Source organism: Leucoraja erinacea, chromosome 6, assembly GCF_028641065.1.
Source record: "Leucoraja erinacea ecotype New England chromosome 6, Leri_hhj_1, whole genome shotgun sequence".
Lineage (NCBI taxonomy): Eukaryota > Metazoa > Chordata > Chondrichthyes > Rajiformes > Rajidae > Leucoraja > Leucoraja erinaceus.
In genome coordinates, this window is record NC_073382.1 from 59856517 (window position 1) to 59873250 (window position 16734).

General features: G+C 42.6%; 1 protein-coding gene across 5 annotated transcripts in view; it reads right to left on the reverse strand.

The window, feature by feature from the left end:
* tenm4 (teneurin transmembrane protein 4) overlaps positions 1-16734 on the reverse strand; it is a 531769-nt gene that overhangs the window by 24866 nt on the left and 490169 nt on the right. For all 5 annotated transcript variants that reach the window (XM_055637190.1, XM_055637189.1, XM_055637191.1 and 2 more), the window contains 2 exons: positions 5812-6108; positions 1840-3451 (listed from right to left, as the gene is read on the reverse strand). In XM_055637190.1, the coding sequence (XP_055493165.1) occupies positions 1840-3451; positions 5812-6108 (1909 nt within the window). The remainder of the gene's footprint in view (positions 1-1839; positions 3452-5811; positions 6109-16734) is intronic.

The following is a 16734-nucleotide window of genomic DNA, read 5'->3' on the forward strand; positions in this document are numbered from 1 at the left end:
GGGGTTGGACAGGCTAGATGCAGGAAGATTATTCCCGATGTTGGGGAAGTCCAGAACTAGGGGTCACAGTTTAAGGATAAGAGGGAAGTCTTTTAGGACCGAGATGAGAAAATCATTTTTTACACAGAGAGTAGTGAATCTGTGGAATTCTCTGCCACAGAAGGTAGTTGAGGCCAGTTCATTGGCTATATTTAAGAGGGAGTTAGATGTGGCCCTTGTGGCTAAAGGGATCAGGGGGTATGGAGAGAAGGCAGGGATGGGATACTGAGTTGGGTGATCAGCCATGATCATAACGAATGGCGGTGCAGGCTCGAAGGGCCGAATGGCCTACTCCTGCACCTATTTTCTAGGTTTCTATGTTTCTAAACCAGTATCTGCCATTCCTTCCTACACATTAAATGCTTGTTGTGCTGAGAATGTCCAACAACAGAGCAACCTAAGAGCCACACAGAGTCGTTTCCTTGGCAATGGGAGGGGACAAAAGGGTGTTGCACAGAGAATAATGTCATTAAATACACGACTGACAGAGAAAATATGTTATCAGCACAAATGCAATTCAAGATTATAAATTTATGATCAAATTGCCAAATCACATTCCCACCCCAGAGAAAAGAAAAATCAATTTTTATACATTTTTATACATGCTGTGTGGGGAAAAAGTGCTATGCATGTAAATTTCTAGGTCATTGTTTTCAATGGGAAAGCAATTTTGCTAATTGTATATTTCTCTTTGCAAACACAATACAAAACCTCAATAAGCTTATTTTCCATGTGAATTAATCATTTGCTCTTCTGCAGTAACTTTAATTTGTCCTTGAGATAGTGTGGAATAAAGCAGCTACTCTGTAATGTTGCATTGCTGTGTAGCACTGATACTATTTCTGGAGTCAATGTTACCAGCCATTTGGAAGTAACAACAATGGTATATCATGTTAATGCTGTACAATGATTGTAGTAGTTTACAGAATCACAATAATACCCTTGTATGATCAACTGTTATTAAAGAATTGATTTTCCTTTAGTTACATACTTTGCTGTACAACCAAATTTGTGTTATGCAGAAATACTTTGTTGTTTCTGAATATTTTCAAATTATTCTTTTAATAATATTTTTCTCCTGTTAGAACCTGTACTGATATTCTGAAATGTATTGAAATTTTGGAATCAGTTTTACAGGGCATTGCTGGGTAACGAACGGGTTCAATTTTTATGAATGTCCATGTCGATTTTGTCCGTAAGCCCGAAAATCACCCAGTATGGTAAACATATCTTCACAGTATTTTATGAATGGCATCAAAAGCACATAGGAATAATAAGAAAGAACAATTACTCAAACAGGAGAGAGAGAGGAAAGCAATTCTGCCATTCATATGAACGAATATATGTTTTTATGTCGGACTTTTGAATTTAATAAATACCATGGGAGATTATTTGTAGGCAGGAGTGTTGGATGTTTGTAACCTGGGGACTGCGATTCTCTGAAGGGCATAATGCAGATTTGGCACGCATTTCTCTGAAACAGAAGTATCTTTTACTTGGAAAATGTGAATAGTGAATGTGAAAATGTGAATGTGAAAAGAAACGACAAATTATTTGCAATTAGCATTGGATTTAATGCTAGCTATTGGACTGAGAAACCTGGGTAACTTGTTTTCAAAATGAATTAATTGCAGATCATAGTTAAGACTTGCTTTTGTATACTGAAAGGTAATGATAATATCATTAGCTCATCCATCAGCTCTTCAAGGGATTATGAATGTGCAAACTATCTACATGCAACAAAGCATATAATCATTGAAATATGAATTATGTAAAAGACCCCAAATCAATGATTCTTACCTGTCATGTAACATTTGATATCCTGAATGTTGCTGACCGGGTTGTTATTTTTAAACATGTACAAATTAAAAGGTACAAGTGCGTTGCTGAGATGATTCCAGATACTGTGATCAGCTGCTGTCCATCTGCCAGAAAGCACATCGTAATCTCGCCGTCCAAAGTGTATTAGTTTGGTGAGGGTGTCGTACAAGCCACCATGATAGCCGACAATGAGTTGAAAGGCAGGATTCGTGTCCATATAAATTTCTCCATATGCAGTGTAAGTGATTTGCTTGATCATTAAACCAGTGGCAGTGAACACAGCCAGTGGGGTGCCTGTATTATCACAGGCAACATAGAACTCAGCACCACTGCTAATCTCCATGGCAAACAGGTGGCCTTGAAGGTCATAGTACAGGGATGTGACTTCAGAACTTGTATGGTTATACATATGTGTAACTCTTGTAGGGTTGCTCAGATCTGCGTAGAAGAATTGTAAATACATCCCATAGCTAGTTTTACTCGAAACTCTTCTTCCAACTCCATCATATCGGTAGTGCACTCTCCAACCATTCATTTTACTATAGGCTTTGGTGAGAAGACCAGCGGAATTGTAATCAAAGATAATATTGCCTCTTTGGTGTAAGAACCCATCTTCATCCACTATATACTGTAGATCTCCCAGCCGTGTAATTCGATCTCTCAGGTCATACCTCAATGGAGTTAGACGAGCACTATTGCCAGGGCTTAGCAAATGGAGATTCCCATTTAAATCATAGCTGTAGCGCCAGAAAGGCTTGTCATTCAGGGTCACTGTCTGCAATTGCCCATCTGCGTCATATTCATAAGCATATCTGGACGTATTGGCATAGGGGCCAACCTTCAGTTCTCGTTTTATCACTCTACCCATGTTGTCATATTGCACCGTCATCCAATACATGAGCGATCTGAAAATTTCATACTGGACCTCTTTTACTCTTCCATATGCATCAAAATGTTTTGTGTGAGTCATGACTGCGGTGGTGATGATTTGATTAATGTCATAATAAATGATGCCGAATTTTCCAAATTGTTCAATTTTCCCGGAGACATCATCGTACCGGTACAGGTCAATTGGTAAAGGTTTCTCGTTGATGACAGGTTGCATACTGGTAACCCGAAAGCTATTGTCGTAGTTATAGTCAAAGCGAGCGTTCACCATTCCTTCTTCATTGAAGCGAAATATTTGCCTGTCAATAAGAGGGCCGATTTGCCTGAAACGTATAGTGCACGTAAAGTCTTCATTTTGCAAGTTGACAGTCTTAAGCATACCAGCAGTTTCATCATAAGTGTACCCAATCCTTGTGGTGTCATAAAGGATTTCAGTGAGCTTGGATAGCTTGCCATATTTGTAAAGAACTTGACGTCCTGTTCCAAGATATGAAGTTTGCAACAGTTGGTCATCTTCTGTGAAGTCTTGAATCACTGAAGCATTTCCTTCTGGTGGTTTGTAGATGTTTCTATAATAACCCACAGAACGAATGGTCTCCAGGTTTTGCTGAGCTACATTTGGCATTGTTACAGAAGATAGACGGTCATTTTTGTCAAATTCAAAGATGTACTGTCTCTGAGTGTGCAGAAGCAGCACAGAGGACTACGAGAAACAGAAGAAATTATATTTTAGGGCAACTTATTATGTTTCATGATTTGCATAAATTCCATTAACTATTCCTTGCTTTTTCAATGCACTACATTAATTTAAACTTTAGAGATACAGAGATACAGAAACAGGCGATTCAGCCCATTGAGTTCACGCCGGCCAGCAGTCGTCCCTTCCACTAGCATTATCTTACACACTAGGGACAATTTACAATTTTTGTACAAAAGCCAATAAACCAACTTTCTGTACATCTGTACATCTTTGGAGTGTGGGAGGAAACCAGAGCACCCGCAGGAAACCCACATGGTCACAGGGAGAACGTACAAACTCCATACAGATAGCACCTGTAGTCAGGATCGAACCCAGGTCTCTGGCGCTGTAAGGTACCCATTCTACCGCTGTGCCATTATGCCACCCACAATTTAGATAAACAGGCTACATAATTACGAGGTAAATACATTCAATTTCATGGCAACTTTAATTTGCAGCACAACCTAAGTAATGTTTGAAATATAGCCCCTTTGAAATTACTCCAATCATTGTAAACCATGATAGTCTACAATGCAGGTAGCATTGTGAGTAGAACACACTCGCTGAAATGACCCATATTGGCTCCGTGTTCAATAGTTTCACAGTGGAAGCTGTGACTGAATGAATTTGTCTCATTTACAGTTTTGAAAGGCGGGCAACTTTATCATCAAATCATTTTCTTCACAACATTTAACAACGGTTTTGAAAACAGGAAACAAAAGTCTTCCAGCGGCATTTAAGAAATGCATTCAGATGAGAATGCCCATTTGCTGATGTGCATGTAAGTGATCCTTCGTACCTCCAACACATTGAGAGGCACGGGCGCGACTAATTACATTTAGAATTTGGTTATGTGATTTGCCACGTTCCATTATCCTTATAGCTCAATTTAGGCAGGTCTCATCAGATGCTTATTACAGCACAATGACTGATATTGATTCAAGCCATTCAAACCATTAAAATCATGGATGCCGATTCCAGACTCTTTGTAGCTGGTTCTAGATCAATGCCAATTGGAAATAATAGTTTCCACAGCAAGACCTTTCGTGACACATTCTGACTGCAATTTCAAAGTGGAGATGGAATGAACCTGGGCAGGCTTGGGAGGTAAAAGCAGAATGTGCAATTCTGCCAGTAAATATGAGAGTGCCACAGTTGCACAGCTATAGAGCCACTGCCTCACAGTGTCAGAGACCCCTGTTCCATCCTAACCTCGGGTACAGTCTGTTTGGAGCTTGCACATGTGACTATGTGGGTTTCCTCCAGGTGCTCCGGTTTCCCCTCCACATACAAAAGATGTGCGGGTTGGTATGTTAGTTGGCAGCTGAAAATTGCCCTTTGTAGGCACGTGAGTGGTAGAATCTGTGGGGAATAGATGGCTTTATGGAGAAAATAAAGTTGGATTAGATTAATGTAAATGGCTGGTTGCTGGTCAGTGTCGATTCAATGGGCCAAAAGGCATGTTTCCATGCAGTAACTCTCTGACTCCATGACATTGTGAACTGAAATTCCCTAAACTCTTGTTAGCATATAAATATAAATTGGACCAGGACCACAACTATACAATTTGGAAGACCTTTTCTCTTTCCTCTTAGTATATTTCATTCTGGTTCATTTACAAAAGAGATGCTTAAGAGATGCAAAAGATTTAACGCTGGTCATTTAAAAAAATTGGACACAATTAAGTGCAATGTAAAAAGGTTCAGAATAATGATCCACAGTGGTTGATCAATGACTCTGCACTAGCAAGTTTTTAGTATAGTTCAGTTTAGAGATACGGCATGGAAACAGGCCTTTCGGCCCACCGAGTCCACATTGACCAACGATCGCCTGTACACTAGTTCTAATTTTTTCCCAGTTCCGCATCCCACACACTAGGGGCAATTTACAGAAGCGAATTAATCTAACCTACATGTCTTTGGAATGTGAAAAGAAACCAGAGCATCTGGAGGAAACCGAAGTGGTCACATGGTGAACATACAGACTCCATTTAGACAGCACCCATAGTCAGGATTGAACCCGGGTCTCTGGTACTGTAAGGCAGCAACTCTATCACTATGCCACCCTGTTGAACTCTCTTGAAGAAGGATACTGACCCGAAACATCACTTATCCATTCCTCCACAGATGCTGCCTGACCAGCTGAGTTACTCCAGCATTTAGTGTTTTGGTTGCGATTTCAGCATCTGCTGTTCCTTGATATATTGTAGATCTATCTCCAATAGATCTGTTAATCTCTTATGGAAACGTGGGGAGCTGCCTCACTTTTTTCAAATGTAAAGGTGTTACCTTAGCGGGTGGAATATCAATGAAGTGTGACAGTACCTTTTCCAGATAAGTGTAGGTCCATGATTTTCCATCTGCAAAAGTTCGGGATACAATCCTGCCTGCTTGATCATAGTCAATTCTCTCTGACATGGTACCCCTCTGGATACCTGCCACCAGACCAGCTGATGAATAAGTCACATTCACACCATTGAGTCTGCTGCTTGGAGACCACAGGGTAGGTCGGCCCAACTGATCATATAGAATTCGGAGAGTGAACTTCCGATGATCATCATATATCTTTTCTGTTCGCGTCACGCGGTCAAAATCCAAAGAGAGCAGATTCCGGCTATGGACCTGTGGGAATAAATGGAAAACGGACAAGCTAAAACATAGAATGTAGGAACATGGAACTACAGATGCTCGTTGAAACACAAAATGACTTCAAAGGGCTGGAGTAACTCAGGACAGCGGGCAGTATCTCTGGAGAACATGGTGATGTTTCAAGTTGAGCCCCTTCTTCAAACTCATGACCAGTCTGAAGAAGGGCCTCGACCCGAAACGTCACCTATCCATGTACTCCAAAGATGCTGCCTGACCTGCTGGGTTACTCCAGTTACTTTGTGTCCTTTCAAGCTAAAACACACACGCATTTACCATTTAAGTTCGCGAAGAGCTTGTCATAGAAATGTGGAGCAGAGCCATGAACCCTGTTTCTGCTTGCGGATGGTTGATGATTTTTAATATCTAACAGTATTGATATGACACACAATATGACACACAGTATTGATGGGGATTTTTTCCCAACTACCCATTTAAAATAAAAAAGCTGGAGAATTGTGTTTCCTTTTCTTCTGTGGAGGAATCAAGCTCCATATATCTGCTGCATACAAGCACACGGGGTGCAGTGGAGCAAAAAGGTGGAAAAACCTGGCTTTACGCCTGTTGATTTTAATCATAGTTTCTAGATGCTCCCACCTGACATAAGTGGTTTGTTTTGAAATGCATTACACGGACAGAGCATTTAATTCATTCGCAGGGTGATTCATGGTAGAGCAACCATTATTTATTCCGAGCTAGTTCCGTAGAATCTTTATTTTCATTGGAGTAGGTGGAGAGATACTCAATTTAAGATCTCATCTGAAAGAAGACACTTACAACTAAGGTTATTTGGAAGCCTGATGATTTAAGGAAAGTTTATAAGCTCAAAGATAAATAAGAAATAAAATATAAAATAGGAAAACTACTTGCATTTGCAAGGGGGTAAATAAAGAGATTAAATGTTCTGAATTTTGTTAATATTCGCCGTCTAAGCCAAATGTTTTTTTCAGGAGAAGGCTGCCATTGGAATTGTGGTGTACTGAACGCATCAATCTTTATAAACCTTCACAGATATTGATAGGTTCTCCGAGATTAGCCTCCAAGGTTGTGGAGAAATTGACCAGTGTGACAGTTTTTAGCCCTTATTTGTGGCAACGACAGTGGGAGTTCTTTTTTGTTGGAGGGCATCGTCAGAATTTGTACCGACATTACTGAAAAATGAAGTCAACTCTCAGCTAAGAAAGCAATAAAGACTGGTTGGCGTCCCGCATCTAAACACAAGGTTGCTGTTCTCATCACAATAAAATAAAGAACTAGCTAGTCGTAGAGCCATATAATCTTGTGGTCCACATGTTCTTGCCAACCGTCTAGTACACATCTATATTAAACCCATCACTTGCTCTCTAGCTTTCCTTTCTTGGCAATTGCAATGCTCATCCAGATACCTTAGAGATACAGCATGGAAACAGGCCCTTTGGCCCAGAGTCCACGCCGACCAGCGATCACTCCGTACACAACACAGCAAAAACGGGAAAGCAGACTATTATCTAAATGGTGGCCGATTGGGAAAGGGGGAGATGCAGCGAGACCTGGGTGTCATGGTACACCAGTCATTGAAGGTAGGCATGCAGGTGCAGCAGGCAGTAAAGAAAGCGAATGGTATGTTAGCTTTCATTGCAAAAGGATTTGAGTATAGGAGCAGGGAGGTTCTACTGCAGTTGTACAGGGTCTTGGTGAGACCACACCTGGAGTATTGCGTACAGTTTTGGTCTCCAAATCTGAGGAAGGACATTATTGCCATAGAGGGAGTGCAGAGACGGTTCACCAGACTGATTCCTGGGATGTCAGGACTGTCTTATGAAGAAAGACTGGATAGACTTGGTTTATACTCTCTAGAATTTAGAAGATTGAGAGGGGATCTATAACTTACAAAATTCTTAAGGGGTTGGACAGGCTAGATGCAGGAAGATTGTTCCCGATGTTAGGGAAGTCCAGGACAAGGGGTCACAGCTTAAGGATAAGGGGGAAATCCTTTTAAACCGAGATGAGAAGGACGTTTTTCACACAGAGAGTGGTGAATCTCTGGAACTCTCTGCCACAGAGGGTAGTTGAGGCCAGTTCATTGGCTATATTTAAGAAGGAGTTAGATGTGGCCCTTGTGGCTAAGGGGATCAGGGGGTATGGAGAGAAGGCAGGTACGGGATACTGAGTTGGATGAGCAGCCATGATCATATTGAATGGCGGTGCAGGCTCGAAGGGCCGAATGGCCTACTCCTGCACCTAATTTTTATGTTTCTATGTTTTTATGTAATATTCTATACACGAGGGACAATTTACAATTTCCAGAAGTGAATTAACCTACAGACCTAAACTTCTTTAGAGTGTGGGAGGAAACTGTAGCACCCGGAGAAAACCCACATGGTCACAGGGAGTACATACAAACTCTGTACAGATAGCACCCGCAGTCAGGATCTAACTCAAGTCTCTCGCAACTCTACCGCTGAGCCACCGTGCCTTCTGAAATGTTGTGAAAGTCTCTGCCTTCACCACCCACTCAGGCAGTCCAGATTTCAATCACCCTCTGGATGGAAAAAAAGATCTTCCTCAGATCGCCTCTAATCCACTTTCCCCTAACTTATGCTATCAACGTATGGTGAAAAGGGAGCATAAGTTTAAGAAAAGGGGTGAGGTTTAAAGGGGATATGTGGAAGATCCTCTGCTGTGGTGAAAGGTTTCCACTCTCCTCTCGATTGAAACACTCCATCCCAGGCAACATCCTGGTGAATCTCCTCTGCACCCTTTCCTGGATACCTGTAACGGTCCTGGTGTACAGTGGATAAGAATATGTAGGGCACAAGGGGACATCAGGGTCTGGATTAGATGTGCCTGTAGTAGAACAATTACATTGTGAGCACTACATTCTTGGGGTTTGGGAAGAAAGTTCAGACAGACTGGGCACTAGTTAAAGGAGACATAACTCCTGGTCCTTAGTTACACCAAGATGCAATAGAATCTCAGGGAAAAGTGGACTGGCTTAGCAGTTTTTTATAGTGCCCTGGACTTTGAAATATTAATGACTAAAACCTCCAGAGTTTGTCATTATTATACCATGAAACCATTAAGAACATCAGAAGAACACGTCGGACCCACAATCCTGTTCACATCAATGGGACGATGGTGGAGGGGGTCAATAACTTCAAATTCCTGGGCGTGCATATTTCCGAAGATCTTTCCTGCACACCGATGCAATTATAAATAAGGCACATCAGCGACTCTACTTCCTAAGAAGATTATGGAGATTCTCCATGTTGAAGAGGATTCTCCTAAACTTCTACAGGTGCACGGTCAAGAGCATTCTGACTGGTTGCATCGTGGCCTGGTTCTGCAACTTGAACGTCCAGGAGCGTAAAAGACTACAAAAAGTTGTGACCACTGCCCAGTCCATCACCGACTCTGACCTCCCCACCATCGAAGGGATCTATCTTCTTCCATAGCCAACCAGATTCAAAACTTAGGAATTTGGAGGGGAGGGAAGTGGAAGGGGGGGGGAAGAGGACAGATTTATGGGATCTCTGTTAGGGAACTGCAGACGTTGGTTTAAACCGAAGATAGACACAAAAAGCTGGAGGAACTCAGCGGGACAGGCAGCATCTCTGGAGAGAAGGAATGGGTGACGTTTCGGGTCGAGACCCTTCTTCAGACTGGTTAGGGATAAGGGAAACGAGAGATTTAGACAGTGATGTGGAGAGATAAAGAACAATGAATAAAAGATATGCAAAAAAAAAGTAACGATGATAAAGGAAACAGGCCATTGTAAGCTGCTTGTAGGGTGAAAATGAGAAGCTAGTGCGACTTGGGTGGGGGAGTCAAGAGACAAGAGTGTTTTATTGTCATATGTTCCAGAACAATGAAATTCTTACTTGCAGCAGCACAACCAAATATGTAAACATAGTACACTGTAAACAATATGATAAACGAGAGAGAAAAAATAGTTCAGTGTGAATATATACACATACTCACAAGTACTCACATGTGTATACATATATATATATATACACACACACGCATATATATTGTGGCGTCAGCTGATAGTCAGACCACTTGCGGTCGTACCCTCGTCAGTGGTTACGAGGGTTGTCACATTACGTCATGGGGTTAAGGGGAGTGTCCTGCCTCATAAGCATATCTCAACTTGAGATCACCCCAGTCGACAGGTAGCTGAGCTCGAGACAACACCCTCGCTCAGCTGCAGCAGCAATGACAATATGCTAGAGGACCAAAGATATATGTATTCCGAACCTATTATCTCACCGAATAAAGCAACCGTTCGTTCACCACGTTTGGTGCTGCTACATTGGTGAACCGCGACGATTCAAATTGAGATTTTGGATTTCTCCCGACACACGCAGCCTCGGGAGACCTGATGTCTGCAACCGACAGCCCAGCCCTGCTGAACGACGCTGCCGCCAATCCGGCCCTACCGTAAGGTATGCCGCAGGCCGCCCGGGTCGATGGGCACGGTCCGGGCCTTGTTTGACGGCCGCCAATCTCTCCCGCATGACCTGCCCGGAGCCAACCACTGGGGCTGAGAGGCCGCATCTGCCGCCGCTCCCCCATAAGCTGTTACCAACCAGAGCCGAGAGGCCGCAGCAGCCGTTGCTCCCCCATCGGCCGCCGCTCCCCCGCCAGCTGCCGCTCCCCCACCAGCCGCCGCTCCCCCACCAGCTGCTGCAGGAGCTGCGGGTTTAGCAGCCCCTCGCCCCCAGCATCACAGCCGCCCGCCCGCCGGCCCCGGGAGTGGTGTGGGTCTCTGATGATGCAGGCTGTCTTTTGAGGCAGCGACTACAATAAATCCAGTCGATGGTGGGGAGGTCAGAGCCGGTGATGGACTGGGCAGTGTTCACAACTTTTTGCAGTTTTTTCCGTTCCCTGGGCGTTCAAGTTGCTGAACCAGGCCATGATGCAACCAGCCAATATGCTTCCTACTGTACACCTGTAGAAGTTCAAGAGAATCCTCTCTGACTTATTGAATCTCCGTACTCTTCTCAGGAAGTAGAGGCGTTGATGTGCTTTATTTATAATTGCATCAGTGTGCTGGGTCCAGGAAAGATCTTTGGAAATATGCACGCCCAGTTTGTGGGTCCTCATCCTTCCCCTTCCAAAGTCCACAATCAGTTCATTGGTTTTACTGATATTGAGAGCCAGGTTGTTATGCTGGCACCATTTGGTCAATCGCTCGATCTCACTTCTATACTCTGACTCATCACCATCTGTAATTCGTCCAACAATGGTGGTGTCGTCGGCGAACTTGACGATGGAGTTTGCATTATGTCCGGCTACACAGTCATGAGTATAGAGTGGAGCAGGGGTCTGAGCACGCAGCCTTGAGGTGCTCCCGCACTGATTAATGAGGTTGAAGTATTTCTGCTAATTCGAACAGACTGTGGTCTGTGGATGAGGAAGTCGAGGATTCAATTGCAGAGGGATGAGCAGAGACCCAGTTCTGTGAGCTTGGTAACCAGCTTTTAAAAAATTGTATAATAAAAAATATTTATTCAAATATTAAAATATATACAGTAAAAAATAAAACATCAACCCTGGAAAAGGGGCAGAAAGCTGGCTCGGGCAGAGCCCTCTTCTGCCTGGCGCCATGACTCGCGGATGGCCAGCTTGGCCAGGCCCAGGAATAACCCAACCAGGGCACCTCTGTCCTACCCTCTCACCTACACACAGGGATGATGGTATTGAACGCCGAGCTGTAGTCTATAAACAACAGCCTGACGTTAGTGTTTTTATTGTCCAAGTGGTCCAGTATGGAGTGGAGAGCCAGTGAGATCGCAGCCTCCGTGACCTGTTGTGGCGGTAGGCAAACTGTAGTGGGGTCAAGGTTCTTGTTAAGGAAGGAGTTAATATTCAAGATTCAAGATACATTTAATTGTCACATGTGCCAGATGGCACAGTGAAATGAATTTCCCACAGTGAAATGAAATTCCCATACAGCCATACAATAAGAAAATAAAGAACACAACACACTATAGAATTTGACATAAAACATCCCCACACAGCAGAATCAGAGTTTCCCACTGTGTGGGAAGGCACCAAAGTCAGGTTACACCAATATGCACCATAATCAACCTTTCAAAACACTTCATCACCACAGGCGTTAGTGCCACTGGTCGATAGTCGTTCAGGTACGTCACGGAGGGATAGACAGAGAGGGAATGCCGGGGCTACCTGAAGTGAGAGAAATCAACATTGATACCCCTGGGCTGTAAGCTGCCCAAGTGAAATATGAGATGCTGTTCCTCCAATTTACATTTAGCCTCACTCTGACAATGGAGGACGTCGAGGATAAAAAGGTATATATCCAATATATCGGAACACCACAATTCTATTTGACATATTTAACAAATCAGCTGGATGGAAGATCATTTCATTGTTAAATTTAGACACTTTGCCAAAGAGCTTTTCAAGTCAAGTTGAAAATCTCCTCCTGGGCTTTGTTCCTATGCTTGTTAGCTTTGCCCAATTTCCTGAATGATTTCTCTCACTTCAGGTAGCCCAGGCATTCCTTCTCTCTCTATCCCTCCCCCACTCAAGTCGCACTAGCTTCTCATTTTCACCCTACAAACAGCTTACAATGGCCTGTTTCCTTGATCATTGTTATCTTCTTGCATACCTTTCATTCATTGTTCTTCATCTTTCCACATCACTGTCTATATCTCTCATTTCCCTCATCCCTAACCAGTCTGAAGAAGGGTCTCGATCCGAAACGTTACACATTCTTTCTCTCCAGAGATGTTGCCTGTCCCGCTGAGTTACTCTAGCTTCTTTTGTCTGTTTCCTGAATGATTTGTCCCCTGACAACTTCATTGCTGACTGACTCGGTGCCCAGATTGTGAGAGAAGCAGCAATCTTCCAAAACAGTTCACCTACAAATGTCTCACTTCCATTTTGTTCTTTACTCCAGCATGTTACCTCACAGGCATAAAGCACGATAGGGTATTATGGCTTTTCATTGCAAGAAACACAGCTATTTGTCCAGATTTTTATTGGCTTTGTTAATTGGTTGGCAGAAATGAAAATTCTGGTCTTGGCTTCCTTTTCAGACATTGAGTCTTTTTTTTGAATAATACCTCCCCGATGCTTAAATCTTGTTATTGTTTACTGGCCTGAAAATAGCTTACTGCATTTTATTAGCATTAAATAGCACTGTGTGTTACCCAAGGCCATTTGTAAAGTCTCATTAACGGTGTAACCTCAGGTTGTGACATTCCCAGAAGAGGCACTGTGGGGTTTCCATCTGTCAAGTTGTACTCTGTTGCTTTTAATGTACGCTACTCCATTCATACTCTGCAATATCCTGCATATGCCGGCACGAAGATTAACGGATGCAATTTCTGCAGCAAGCCCTTGAAGGGATATATCACATTTACAAGCAGCACTCTTCCAGCTACTGTTGCTGCCAAAGGAAAAGATGCTTCAAAATGGGCGCGGTTAGAGGAAGCATCTTAGTGAACCGTGACCGAGAGAGGCCGGTGAAGACAGGTGCCTGCAGGAACAATGTTCTAATGCATGTGTGGCCTTGGAGACCGTCCCTAGTAACATTCCTGGCAGGAGTTTAGTTTGGCATCATGTTCGTGGGCCGAAGGGCCTGTCTATGGTTTAATGGTGGTTTTATTGTCACATGTGCAAAGTGCAATCGCAAAGTGAATTGATTTTCTTACTGTACAGTAAAGTAATGCCATACCTAAGCATATCCCTGATTAGCACGTGCACAGAAATAGTCTATTGACCCTGTATGCAAGAGGTGTCGATGTTTTATGTTCCAGAAGGTGGCACAGTGGTGCAGTAGTAGAATTGCTGCCTCACAGTGCCAGACACCGCGGGTTCAATCCCAACCTCGGATGCTGCCTGTCTGTGTGGAGTTTGCACGTTCTCCCTGTGATCGTGTGAGTTTCCTCCAGATGCTCCAGTTTCCTCCCACATTCCAAAGACGTGGGGGTTTGCTGGTTATTTGGCCTCTGTAAATTGCCCGCAGTGCGCAGGGAGTGGATGAGAAAGTTGGATAACATAGAACAATTGTGTGAACATGTGATTGATGATCGACGTGGACTCAGTGGGCCGAAGGGCCTGTTTCCATGCTGTATCACTAAACAAAACCAAACCTAAAACTAAAGTGTCTGCATGGAATGATGTAATACTATTTGCAACCTATGAATACCCTATGAATAGGGCGGCCAAGGTGGCACAGCGGTAGAGTTGCTGCCTTACAGCACTTGCAGCGCCGGAGACCTGGGTTCGATACCGACTACGGATGCTGTCTGTATGGAGTTTGTACGTTCTCCCCGTGACCGTGTGGGTTTTCTCTGAGATCTTCGGATTCCTCCCACACTACAAAGACGTACAGGTATGTAGGTTAATTGGCCTGGTGTACGTGTAAATTGTCCCTGGTGTGTGTAGGATAGTGTTAATGTGTGTGGATCACGGTCGATGCGGAATCGGTGGGCCGAAGGACATGTTTCCGCGCTGTATCTCTAAATTATAAACTAAAAGCTGCACTTGGTGATGTCCATAGGGAAGGTAAATCCTCAGGCGTGCTACTATGGGAGAAGTAGATAAAGTATTTTCTCTTTGAGCCTCAGGCTTGAGTGCCATCTCTAATGAAGCAGTCAGCATCAAAATATGAGATGTAGCAGAGATCAGCAGCCTGGAATGACACTGAGCCAAGGAAGATGAGAGTGATCATGACCTTGACCTTCACAAACAAAGCCATGCAGACACACTGGTGTACACGGGTGAACTGTTTGAAGTTGCAGGAGATTATAGACCTCGCTAAAAGTGATTTGAATGTCGAGCCCTCCTTGGAGCAATCTTGCAGGGGAATCAGCGGAATTAAAACTATTGTGTAGCGTCAGTTTTCAGACAAGTGAAATTGAAAAGCATGCTGGAGACAATTTTTGCGTGTTCATTATTGTTGACTCTTTTAAGAGTATAATGCCAGAAGATCTGCCAAAGGCAGGGGGTCAAATAATGGGAAATAAGAGACAGAAAAAAATATGCAATGTTGCACTGCTCTGTGTTAGGTCCATTTTCAATTATGTGACACTTTTTTTTGGCGTAGTCCAGTGGAATTTGTCTAGTTTCCTTAAGGCTAAATTTCACATTCATATTTCATTAGTGATCATTGGAAAATTGCCATCACCATGCGTATCCCAGCTCTTACTACATCTCCCTATAGTTTTATTTCTCGCATCTCTTGAAGTTCATGACGCTCATATCAGATCAACGTCATCATTAAAGCACAGATTTCTGATCTTCTCACCCCCCCTCCCCTCCTCCTATCTCATCAATACAACTGCTATGAAAATCTTTACGACATTTGTTCCAAATTGGTGTAGCTATAGAACGAGACTGACATTGTGGATTGCTTCAGGTAACAATACTTCATTTATTTTCAATTTCCTGATAATAAAGCAAACTACATTGTCTTTGTTATGCCATAAACAATGAACAACTAGAAATCAAATTTATTTTCCAATAAATTAAAACATTCAGATTCATTTCAAATAAATGTATTTTTTGTCACTTCTATTCAGTAATTGCTAAACATAGCTGTATGTTTCAGCAATCATAACCTGTGCCATCTTTCAATAATAATATGCCATTGTATTGTTCAGATTACTATTTTTTCCTTTGCAAAGATCACTAAACAATTATTTAAATAATACAAGAAAACATAATTATTGCAGAGTTAAAGTAATTTTACTTCACGTATCCAAACTGATGAGAGAAGAGAAATCCACTGAACAGTAAATTAATTCATGCGTAACTTCAGTTTGTTGCCTTGAAATAACAATTGTTAACTAGTATTTTCGTAAACACCCTGCATATAAGAAATGAAGAACATATAACAACTTAATCTCTTCTAAGTGACTTAGGTGAAAGAGTTTCTTCGACACCAAAAGAACTAAATATTAATTTTCTGCAGCTCAAGGTTAGCTAGGAAAACTTTGCAGTGCACTATTTGCATTATCAATTCCACCTCATTTTGTATTTTGTCAGGATCAAGTTGTATGAAACCAATTATTCCAGACCGATATTATCTTAAAATCTGGTGAAGAACCAGGGGTTTGCTTTAAAAAATCCTAAAGAATTACATGACAAATTGCGGTGTTTGATGAAAGATGGAAATGTATGCCACTCATTTAATCCAAACCATAACATTAGAAGCAGAAGAGGCCATTTGGCTCTTGTGTCTGTTCTGTCATTCAAAATTGGAATTGCTTCGGACAGCAATGCAAATTAATATAACGGTGTGTTCTATACTCAGAACGCAACTATTCCATTAGTAGAAGTGTACCTAATCTCCTCAAATGATATGCTTGTGTTTGCAAATAGTGTTGGCAGAATATCAATTGCGTAAGGATTAGAAGATGGAAATGCCCAGTTCATGTACTGTTAACCATTTCTTAGTTTTTAGAGACACAGTATAAAAGCAGGCCTGTCGGCCCACCGAGTCCACGCTGGCCATTGATCAACCATACACTAGTTCTATGTTATCCCACTTTCACATCCTACACACCAGGGTCAATTTACAGAAACCAATACCTTACAAACCCGCACCGCTTTGGAATGTGGGATGAATTCCCGAGCACCCGG